This window comes from Geotrypetes seraphini, chromosome 16, assembly GCF_902459505.1.
Source record: "Geotrypetes seraphini chromosome 16, aGeoSer1.1, whole genome shotgun sequence".
NCBI lineage: Eukaryota > Metazoa > Chordata > Amphibia > Gymnophiona > Dermophiidae > Geotrypetes > Geotrypetes seraphini.
Genome location: NC_047099.1, coordinates 53,206,417 through 53,218,635, shown reverse-complemented (window position 1 = coordinate 53,218,635; position 12,219 = coordinate 53,206,417). Strand labels below are relative to the sequence as shown.

Sequence of the window (12,219 nt, the reverse complement as noted above, 5' to 3'; positions counted from 1 at the left end):
CACCAGATCAGTGATTTACACCGGTACTGGGTATAAACAGTACAGAATTAGCCAAATCATAGGTTGTTTGCACTAAGCATTTCAGCTCAGTGTAAGGTAAACGGGGGAGGAAGAGGAAGGAGAGAGGTCTCAGACAGTAAAACGTCACAACTTAGATGGCGAGAAAAACAGTGTCTATAAGACCTCCTACATTTGTTTCAAATTGTTCTATCACTTTTTTAAAATGTTCTATTCCTGGGCATGGGTCGCTTTGTTCTTTACAGCAATGTGTTTTGTTAAAGTGCTGCACATCTGTTTAGACCAGGGGTCTCAAAGTCCCTCCTTGAGGGCCGCAATCCAGTCGGGTTTTCAGGATTTCCCCAATGAATCTGCATGAGATCTATGTGCATGCACTGCTTTCAATGCATATTCATTGGGGAAATCCTGAAAACCCGACTGGATTGCGGCCCTCAAGGAGGGACTTTGACACCCCTGTTCCAGGTGAATAGATGCTGGACTGAGATTGTGGCAGCTTTTATGGTCAGTGCCTCACCTGGTCCAGCTGGAAGGGGAGATAACCAGATCACATCCTTGGGGCAGAGACCAGCATCGTTAAGGGATCTCAAAGTCCCTCCTTGAGGGCCGCAATCCAGTCGGGTTTTCAGGATTTCCCCAATGAATCTGCATGAGATCTATGTGCATGCACTGCTTTCAATGCATATTCATTGGGGAAATCCTGAAAACCCGACTGGATTGCGGCCCTCAAGGAGGGACTTTGAGATCCCTGGTTTAGACCCAAGAGAAGTATGGTGGCACAGCTTATTACAAATGAAGTGGCAGATCTCTTTTGCTGGAAGGCATCTATCGGAAATTCAATTCTGCTTGTCTGGACTGTCTCTCTCCTCTCCCTCATTTTTGTTTTTGAGTTATTTTTCAACAAATCCAAACAAACCACTTGTACAGAAAAGCCAAGTCATATAATAAGGACATTAGCAAGACAAAGGCGGGGCGAGGAATGGTACAAAGGAACTTTTTGCTTAGATCAAGTCCACCAACAATTTGGGATCAAGGGATTTTAAAGAGAGAGAGACTTCAACAGTAAGGGCTCCTTTTTTCTAAGCTGTGATAGCGTTTTTAGCGCACGCTAAACCCACGCTACGCGGCTAGAACTCACGCCAGCTCAAGGCAATTCAGCGCACTCTAAAACCGCTATCGCAGCTTTGTAAAAAAGGAGCCCTAAATTACTTATTCAACTTTTACAGAACAATCCCATATGAGGGACCCTATGCAACTAAACTCCACCCCACCCCAACGGTCAAAAAAGTAGTTAAGTGAGATTGCTCCCCCAAACAGCAACATTTTATAGACTGATATATTATATTTTCACAGGGAAATTTTAAATAGGATGCAGCAATAAAAATGGTCTCCATCTCTTCTGGATCTCCCAGGAAATATCAATATTTTTAATTCCCATAAATTGCTTTTCCTTATTCTTAAAATATATTTCAAGGCGCTGAACCCTGTGAAAACTAGTAGCCACATATCTGATCCTGAAGTCCTAGCTGGCCTATAAGATATCTTTGCCAGCTTATTGTAAACCACTTGATGCTCTCCATTTGCAGGGGCATTCAGCACAGCTCCCTGTGCTAAAAACCGCTATCGTGGTTTAGTAAAAAGGGAGAGGGTATATTTGTCTATTTCTGTATAGTTGTTACTGAGGTGACATTGCATATTTTAAAGTCATCTTCCTTGACCTCTTTGAACCCCCCCCCCCCCGAATATAAATGATAATTAACATTTGTGTTTATTTTTAAAATTTTATTGTTGGTAGATCATTTTGACTTGGTCATTTTAAAAGTAGCTCACAAGCCAAAAAAGTGTGGGCACCCCTGATCTACACTGTGCATCTTGGACTCATCCTAATACTTTGAACACATATCTTGAGACACTCTATTTCCTGTAAGGCTCAATGGGTAGTGTATGTCATCATCTGCCCTTATAAGATGTGAAAGTAAGACTAGCCAAACATAAAAGCAGATTAAACACAGCCACAGACTCAGCACCTATGGTATGCCATTGTCTGGAGAATGACCACAGTTTTGATGATGTTTGATGTCTCGGCATCTTTATTATTTTCTGTTTAAATGACCTATGGTCCCTGATGAAGAGGCTGTTACCCTGAAACTACGCTTGGTTGGTTGAGAACAGAATCGAGTGGAAAACAGCTTTTAGTTATCTGGTGCTCTGTATTCCATTGGGCTCTATTTACAAGCTAAGTTTGCTTCCAGTTATAACGCCGTAGTCTCTTACGTACTGGTTAAGATACTGGGGGTGGGGGCTTATCCAATGAACGTGGGTGAAAATACAATAATATCTTGGAGAGATTTACTTATATTTTAAAAAATTATTTTCTAATTTCACTGTGCACTTTTATGGTTTTAATTATTACATGGTGCATTCATACACATTTGGGTGAACCCAATGATGGTATATAGCTGAAATCTTGGTATGTTGATATTCTGAGCAATAGATTGGTTTCCTAAGGGAAGTTGCTCTTCTGAGCTCATATCACCACACACAAATTGTTCCTGTTACCCATTATTATTGTCTCTCTTAATAGAGGTGATCTCTTAAGATTTGACCATGCAATGCCTCTTTTGAAACAATTACACTGGATTTCCATGCATTAACATATTCAATTAAAAATTCTTACTTTGACTTATAAGATTTTACATTCAGGAATCCCTGATTATTTGGCTTCATTAATTATTCCTCTTCATTCATTAAATGACAATAGACTTGTGATTCCTCATCCTTCAAAAACAAAATAGGAAACGAGATAATTCAACATTTTTTTCAATAGCACCAGCTTTATGGAATTCATTACCTTTTTAGAATCATTTTTGACTAAGTTTCGTAGCTTTTTAAAAACTTATCTTTTTGAACAAGCTTTTTCTAGTAATTAGTTATGGAAATGAAAGTATTGTAGCATCTGGAAATATGTGTATCTTTCCTATTCTATTGTTGGTGTCCTTTTAACTTTTTTTTTTAATTGTAAACCAAGATGGTATATCAAGTTTAATAAATGATAAATCAAACTGACAGCTGCTCAGATTCTCAGACTGCAGATTTGAGGTCAGTCTCTAGTACTCAATATATTTGCAACAACCATTTCATATACTTAAAATTTGGAAACACAGATGGCTAGGTTCAGGGCTTCTCAGGACATCCACTGGGAATATACCTGAGAATCTCCATACCATGGAGGTAGTACATTATATTACATTAACGTTAGTGATTTCTATTCCGCCAATACCTTGCGGTTCAAAGCGGATTACACAAGAGTTGTCAGGTTACAAGAATTGTAACATTACATAAGAATAGTCATAAGAATTACATAAGAATTGTCGAGAAGTTAAGGAGATGCATGTTGGGTAATTAGAAACATTTTAGATTAAATATGGGTGGAGTGTGTGGTAGGTAGAGTTTGAGAAGGAACTGTTCGTGTTAGATAGGTTTTATGTATTTTTTGAAGACTAGGGTTTTGGTTTCAAGTTTTGTAGTCTTTGGTCGAAGACAACAGATTGGTGATTGTCTGTCTAGTTTAGCTGCTTTGGTGGCCATTAGGTTGTCATATAATTTTCCTCGTTTAATATTTTTGGTTGGTGGGTGTGTGAATAGTGAGTGGGTTCTCTTGTGCCTGGTTGAGGTGGATTGGGTTAGTCGATTGTTCCATTAGGTTGGGCTTTCTCCATTAATAACTTTGAATAGTAGACAGTAGAATTTGAAGTATACTCTTGCTTGTATTGGGAGCCAGTGTGAGTTGTGGTATGCTGCTGTGATGTGGTCATATTTTTTCAGTGAGTAGATGAGTCTTAGGGCTGTATTTTGTATTGTTTGTAATTGCTTTATCAAGGTCGCTGGACAGGGGAGGTATAGTATGTTGCAGTAGTCTATTAGTCCAAGGATAAGAGATTGTACCAAAAGTTAGAATTGTTTCCTGTCGAAGAATTTTTGGATTTGTCTTAGATTTCTCATAGTCACGAATGATGCTTTTATTACTTTGTTGATTTGTGGTTGCATGGTACAGCCTCTGTCAATCAGTACTCCAAGAAGTTTTAGTGTGGGTTGAATGGGATATGAGATAGAGTTTATTACTAGGCTTGTTAAGGTTGGAGATTTGCTATTTTCTAGGAGGATAAATTTTGTTTTTGTCAGAGATAAGCTTTAGTTTGTGTTCTGTCATCCTTGTTGCTACTGTTTCGAGTGTTCTGTGTATTGAGCCTGTCATGGTGGATTCTGGTTGGTCGAAGGGGAGGAGAATGGTGATGCAGTGTCCAAAGGACTGGGCTGAAAACCCCTGGTACAGACCTGTACTGGTTGATTACTCCTCCCTGCTGCCAAACAGGCAAGCTAAGAAGCCTAAAGTACTCCATGAGGAGCAAACAAATGGAAAAGGAAACTGCTAAAAAGAAATGACATCCTGGCAGCCAAAAGGTAGTAGAGATGCAACTCAACACGCTAAAACAACCATCATCCATGATGGGACCTGCTTCATAGATGGGCTAAGAGACACCAAGGCAAGAACTAAGTCCAGGTCACCTGAACATCTAAATTTCAGTGTCTGGCATCTGTACCAAGAGGACGAACTAGTGTTGTCAGAGGACCAACAGGGGCTGAGAATGCATCTTAGTCACTAGAGGGTCTCAAATTTCCTTGTACTGTACTTAAATCTTATAATAGTGAAATCAGACGCAGCAGGAGAGATATGGATGATATCTGGTAAAAGGGGAACTAGAGGGAGAGGAGAGAGTGAAAAAGTGAAAATATAAAAAGCAAACAAACTCGACACCCAAGCCTGGTAAAAAAATCTTTATAAAAAAGCAAAAAGACCTGCCTGGTCGTACGTTTGACTAATGCTTAAGCTTTCTAAATATCTTTTTCCACCTAGCCCGACAGTAGAAATAGCTCAAACACATCTCTTACACAAGCTATATGCAAAGTTCAACAGAATGCACTGAATTCACCATTCAGAAGGTAATTTCTCCCAAAACATGGGTTTTTACATAAGATAATGTAATAAACTGTTTTGGTACTACAGCTAGAAAGCAAAACTTTAACATTATTCTTTGTTTTCTTGATAATGCTATTTCCTCTTTGACATCACCTCCAGCACACAGACAAATTAGCTGCAGGAAGATACCCCTCTGAGGGCGAACACTTTCTCGAGGAAGGTGAAGGGAGAGGTTTTGTGATGCGTCATTGAAGTTGGAACCCAGAGTTGACTACAGTTCTCCCTCCGTATCTGCGGTGATTGAGGATGAACAGACCTGCAAATATGGAATAACTGGGAAGCAGGGAAGAAAGACAAGAGAATAGAAATAGGAGCTATAGGGTTGAGACAAAAGCTTGGAACGCATTGAGAGTGCGAGGGAAGCCCTTACAGCGCTAGAATGAGGCTTGGAAAACAACCTAAAAGACTAATGGAGTACCAGAATGAGGCTTGGAGTTATAAAAGTTGGAACCGATGATTGATTTGGGAACATGGAACCGGAAGTAATGCATGCGCGCAAGAGGGCAACCTTTGCTCCTTTTTCCCTCAGTAGTCATGGGAACTGAATGAAGAATCGGAGAGTGAGGGCAAGGGACCGCCATGGTTGCTTGTCAACAGCAGCGAGGTGAGAAAGAAGAATCTAATTCAGAGGGGAACCGCTCACTTGCCAACGCTGATTTGGCAGACGCAGGTGCCATATCTATTCAGCAGCTTTTTGGGATAGCGCAAGGGAGAGAGGCAGAAAAGTTGGGCCAGGACCTGGTTAGCTAAAAACTGCAAATAATCGAAATCGAGAGTACTACAACCGCGAATACGGGAGAAGTGTATAGGATTTTTATAATCTAATGCAATCTTTCTAGAGTACAGACATGAAAATCTCTCATTTCAGCTGCTAAGACCAGACAACTGAAAAAGCTTGTTTCATTGTGCAATTAACCAGATGTATAGTCCATGGGAATTATTTCTTCCTGTTAATGTGCTTGTAGCCACTTTCATTCTCTGAGCAAGTGGACTTGAAGGTACCCGAGTTATTGGGTTCAGTTTTAGGCTTCTGGTGTGAACCTGAAAAAGCTTCTTTTAATCTATGGATGCTGATATTGGATATGGCTTGATAAATGACTTTGTGCATTAGGAGAGAATTACCAGTAGTGGGTTGACAACAACTAAGATCTGTGACATAGTTGTGTTGTAAATTCTCACTTTGAAATAGTTGATGTAGAGTTTATTTTAAGTTTATTTAAGTTTAAGTTTAAGTTTTTTTAAGTTTATTAGGATTTTTATATACCGCCTATCAAGGTTATCTAAGCGGTTTTACAATCAGGTACTCAAGCATTTTCCCTATCTCTCCCGGTGGGCTCACAATCTATCTAACGTACCTGGGGCTATGGAGGATTAAGCGACTTGCCCAGGGTCACAAGGAGCAGCGCGGGATTTGAACCCACAATCCCAGGGTGCTGAGGCTGTAGCTTCAACCACTGCGCCACAATGTATTGATTACCGATATCTCAAAAACCCAAACTGTTTGGACTAACTCGGAACATCATGCATAACAGCTGATGTTCAGTCACACTGTCTTAGAAATTGTGTTTAAAAATGTTTTTTTGTAAGTTTTGCTCACCCTGAGATGTGGGCCTGGAGGCAAAAATCTATTAAAAGTAATTTTTCTGAATCATCATAAAGTAGTGACAAATCCATAGCAAAAGTGGGGTAGAGCCAGCTGCAAGCACATGAGGTACCATCATGTGCTTGCAGCTTTAAATGAACTGCTGCTCTGATTTCCTGTTTTATGTGCAGTGTGTGTGGGCTCTGGTATGTGCTAGTGGGATGGATTAATCAGAGTTCATCGGCACCGATTTCCCTTCGTGGTGTGACTCAGCATTCTGTCATCTGCTGGCAGTGCAAAGGTCACCTGAGATGCTTATGGCTTGCTCACTCTGGGGGATGAGAGACTTTCTAGTCAAGTTTTGCTCAGGGATATGTTTATGGAAGCCTGAGACTTCCATTTCAGTATACCAAGGAAATACTGTTAAAACAGTAGAAGTATGATAAAAGGGAATTGCTGGGGGGGGGGGGGGGCAGGCCAGGGGAGAAGTGGTTTACAATATTACAAATATAAAATGTATGTTAAAATATAAAAATGGGGGAAAACAGACATGATGAATATTACAGACAAAAAAAAAATGCTACATTAGGGAAGTGGGTAGGATACATTGCATGAAATTAAAAAGCAAAGGGGATGGAAAGAACCAAAGGGATAAGGGAGTCTTCAACATATGGCCAGAAGAGCTAGATGAAGGAGCAGTGTGACTTGTTTACTCTGCTCAAAGTTGCCCCCAAAGCACAACATCTATGTTACTCTGGCTCCGAATCTGAAAAACGGCAGAATTATGATCTGGGCTGTAACTCCAGATATTACGCTCTTTGGCCCCGATTCTATAAAGGCGTCCAATCTAAGTGGTTAATGAGCCAATTAAGGGTCTTAACAAGTGATAATTGGTACTTAGGCATCCAAAGGACGTAGATGCCACTTTGTAGACATAGTAACATAGTAGATGACAGCAGATAAAGACCCGAATGGTCCATCCAGTATGCCCAACCTGATTCAATGTAAATTTTTTCTTCTTAGCTATTTCTGGGCAAGAATCCAAAGCTCTACCCGGTACTGTGCTTGGGTTCCTACTGCCGAAATCTCCGTTAAAACCTACTCCAGCCCATCTACACCCTCCCAGCCATTGAAGCCCTCCCCTGCCCATCCTCCACCAAATGGCCATATACAGACAGACCGTGCAAGTCTGCCCTGTACTGGCCTTAGTTCAATTTTTAATATTATTTTTCGATTCTAGATCCTCTGTGTTCATCCCACGCTTCTTTGAACTCCGTCACTGTTTTCCTCTCCACCACCTCTCTCGGGAGCGCATTCCAGGCATCCACCACCCTCTCCGTAAAGTAGAATTTCCTAACATTGCCTTTGAATCTACCACCCCTCAACCTCAAATTATGTCCTCTGGTTTTACTATTTTCCTTTCTCTGGAAAAGATTTTGTTCTACGTTAATACCCTTCAAGTATTTGAACGTCTGAATCATATCTCCCCTGTCCCTCCTTTCCTCTAGGTATACGTATTCAGGGCTTCCAGTCTCTCCTCATACGTCTTCTGGCACAAGCCTCCTATCATTTTCGTCACCCTCCTCTGGACCGCTTCAAGTCCTGTTACGTCCTTCGCAAGATACGGTCTCCAAAACTTAACACAAAACTCCAAGTGGGGCCTTACCAATGACCTGTACAGGGGCATCAACACCTTCTTCCTTCTACTGACTACGCCTCTCTTTATACAGCCCAGCATCCTTCTGGCAGCAGCCACTGCCTTGTCACACTGTTTTTTTGCCTTTAGATCTTCGGACACTATCATCCCAAGGTCCCTCTCCCCTTCCTCGGACACTATCATCCCAAGGTCCCTCTCCCCTTCCGTGCATATCAGCTTCTCTCCTCCTAGCATATACAGTTCCTTCCGATTATTAATCCCCAAATGCATTACTCTGCATTTCTTTGCATTGAATTTTAGTTGCCAGGCATTAGACCATTCCTCTAACTTTTGCAGATCCTTTTTCATATTTTCTACTCCCTCTTCGGTGTTTACTCTGTTACAAATCTTGGTATCATCTGTACTCTGGTACAAATCTTGGTAACCCTTCAGCAATGTCACTCACAAACATATTGAACAGGATTGGCCCCAGCACCAAACCCTGAGGGACTCCACTACTCACCTTTCCTTCCTCTGAGCGACTTCCATTAACCACCACCCTCTGGCGTCTGTCCGACAGCCAATTTCTAACCCAGTTCACCACTTTGGGTCCTAACTTCAGCCCTTCAAGTTTGTTCAACAGCCTCCTATGAGGAACTATATCAAAGGCTTTGCTAAAATCTAAGTAAATTACATCTAGCATATGTCCTCGATCCAGCTCTCTGGTCAATCAAAAAATTCAATCAGGTTCGTTTGGCACGATTTACCTTTTGTAAAGCCATGTTGCCTCAGATCCTGTAACCCATTAGATTCAAGGAAGTACACTATCCTTTCTTTCAGCAACACTTCCATTATTTTTCCAACAACTGAAGTGAGGCTTACCGGCCTGTAGTTTCCTGCTTCATCCCTGTGACCACTTTTATGAATAGGGACCACATCCGCTCTTCTCGAATCCCCAGGAATCACTCCCGTCTCCAGAGATTTGTTGAACAAGTCTTTAATAGGACTCGCCAGAACCTCTCTGAGCTCCCTTAGTATCCTGGGATGGATCACATCTGGTCCCATCGCTTTGTCCACCTTCAGTTTTTCAAGTTGCTCATAAACACTCTCCTCCGTGAACAGCGTAGAATCCACTCCATTTTCTCGTGTAACTATGCCAGACAATCTATGTCCTTCTCCAGGATTTTCTTCTGTGAACACAGAACAGAAGTATTTGTTTAGCACATTTGCTTTTTCCTCATCACTCTCCATATATCGGTTCCCAGCATTTTTTAGTTTAGCAATTCCATTTTTCATCTTCCTCCTTTCACTAATATATCTGAAAAAATTTTTGTCTCCCTTTTTTACATTTTTAGCCATTTGTTCTTCTGCCTGTGCTTTCGCCAGACGTATCCCTCTCTTGGCTTCTTTCAGTTTCACCCTGTAGTCCTTTCTGCACTCCTCTTCTTGGGGTTTTTTTTATATTTCATGAACCCCAACTCTTTCACCTTTATTTTATCCGCCACTAGTTTGGAAAACCATATCGGCTTCCTTTTTCTCTTGTTTTTATTGATTTTCTTCACATAAAGGTCCGTAGCCATTTTTATCGCTACTTTCAGCTTAGACCACTGTCTTTCCACTTCTCTTATGTCCTCCCATCCTAACAGCTCTTTCTTCAGGTACTCTCTTCAGCCAAAATTTCATGGACGCCCATGTTTAAAACTCGTGCCTAACTCAATTGGCGTGGAATGGGCGTGGTTTGAGCAATGATTCAATTTGGGCATCCTTCGATTCATTTACATAACGCTGAGCGACATAGGGCATCCATATGATGCCTATATTGTAGGCAAATGGAAACCAGGTCTACTTTTGAGCTTAGTTTGGGCCTCAAATAGATCCAAGTTCTATGGATGGACTTAGGCACTCTTTGGACATTCTCAATGCGATCTGCTAAATAACTCTCTGGGATTTATTTTTGCTTTATTGAACTCATAATACATTTAACAAGGCACCACATAAACAGGGCACATCAAAACAGATATATTGCATGTCAAACCTTCTATTTTTGTGGACAAACAGCAATGCTATTTGCTAATTAGAGGAAAAGATCCATTAACTGAAGCAAAGCACATGAAAAACATAGCTTTAGTTTTCTTGCTAAAAAGCTACCCTTTTTTCTGACTAAACAGTGCTCCAATCAGCTCATTCTTGAAAGCAAAGAAAGCACGACAAAAATATTTAGATTGCACACATAACTTCATTTGCAAAAGGTTAAAAACAGAAAAAAACAGATACAGACCTTAGCATGGCTTCTACTTCATTGCAAATGGAAGTTTGCAGCTGCACAATGATGACCTCATTGTGATCTCATCAAGGTGCACCTGCAAGTAGAATGCCACAATTAAAATATGTGCTGGGGGAGCTGGTTGGGATTTGAACCCATGATCTCTGGAAGATGAGCACAGGGTTTTTACTTACTGAGCTATAGTAGCTTCCTACAAGAAGCAACTAAACTCTCTATAAAAACAGTAAGCCAACGGCGGAGAAACAATAAAACTCAGTGGTTCGCTGCGGAGATCTCGGATCTCGTAAAAAAGAAGAAAAGAGCATTTATCTCCTGCAAACAATCAGAAAAACTAGAAGAGGACTACCTGGCCAAGTCTAGAGCTGTCAAAACAGCAGTCAGAGAGGCCAAACTCCAGATGGAAGAGAATCTAGCAAAGAACATTAAAAAAGGGGATAAATCCTTATTCAGGTATATTAATGACAGAAAAAGAAACACAGATTGGATAGTGCGCCTTAGGACACCAGACGGGAACTATGTAGAATCGGACTCCGATAAAGCCGAACTACTAAATGAATACTTCTGCTCAGTCTTTACCTGTGAGGCGCCGGGATCCAGTTCACAGTTGCAGACAAGGGAAAGCTCGGAAGAACTGTTTAGAAATTTCGAGTTTACGTCTAGCAGCGTCTACTATGAACTATCAAGGCTCAAAGTGAACACAGCCATGGGACCAGACAAACTACATCCCAGGGTGCTTAGGGAGTTGAGAGATGTCCTGGCGGAACCGTTATCCGTGCTCTTCAATCTTTCCCTAAGCACAGGAAGAGTCCCATTGGACTGGGAAAACAGCTAACGTCATTCCACTCCACAAAAAGGGTTGCAGAACGGAGGCTGCAAATTTCAGACCGGTAAGTCTCACATCGATAGAGGAGAATCTACAAGATCCCCATCAACATGGATTTACAAAAGGTAGGTCTAGCCAAGCCAATCTAATCAGTTTCTTTGACTGGATATCGAAAAAGCTGGTTATGGGGGAGTCCCTGGACATCGTGTACTTGGACTTCAGTAAGGCTTTTGATAGTGTCCCACACCGCAGGTTATTGAGCAAGGTGAGTTCGATGGGATTAGGAGAAACATTGACTGCATGGGTTACAGACTGGCTCAGAGGTAGACTTCAGAGGGTGGTGGTAAATGGTACTCTCTCTGAAACATCAGAAGTGATCAGTGGAGTGCCGCAGGGCTCGGTCTTGGGTCCGATCCTATTTAATATCTTCGTAAGAGACCTTGCTCAGGAGCTTTGAGGTAAAATTACATTATTCGTCGATGACACTAAACTATGCAAAATAGTAGGCAAAAGCACAGTGCTCGACAGTATGGCGCAGGACCTACTCTTACTGGAACATTGGTCCACAACTTGGCAACTAAGTTTTAATGCCAAAAAGTGTAAGGTCATGCACCTTGGCAGCAGAAATCCATGCAGAACTTACACCCTAAAAGTGAGACCTTAGCAAGAACTGCAGCAGAATGGGACTTAGTTGTGATCATTAGTGACTGCCAATCAAGTGGAGAAAGCTTCATCCAAAGCTAGACAAACGATGGGTTGTATCCGTAGAAGTTTCGTCAGCCAGAAGCCCGAAGTTATAATGCCGTTGTACAGATCCATGGTGAGACCTCATCTGGAATAT

The 12,219-nt window shown here is 41.4% G+C and overlaps 1 protein-coding gene across 12 annotated transcripts in view; it reads right to left on the bottom strand.

The window, feature by feature from the left end:
- Positions 1-12,219, bottom strand: part of BRD4 (bromodomain containing 4) — a 180,788-nt gene that overhangs the window by 106,404 nt on the left and 62,165 nt on the right. For 5 of the 12 annotated variants that reach the window (XM_033925119.1, XM_033925116.1, XM_033925127.1 and 2 more), the window contains exon 1: positions 9,154-9,172. The exons of 3 other annotated variants lie outside the window; for them this stretch is intronic. Coding sequence is in view for 2 of the 9 variants with exons in the window: in XM_033925117.1 (XP_033781008.1) it covers positions 2,693-2,742 (50 nt within the window). In the remaining 7 variants the exon portion in view is untranslated. Of the gene's footprint in view, positions 1-2,692; positions 2,794-9,153; positions 9,174-12,219 lie in introns of those variants that run through there. 4 more of the 12 variants (XM_033925117.1, XM_033925118.1, XM_033925115.1 and 1 more) reach the window with 2 other exon arrangements.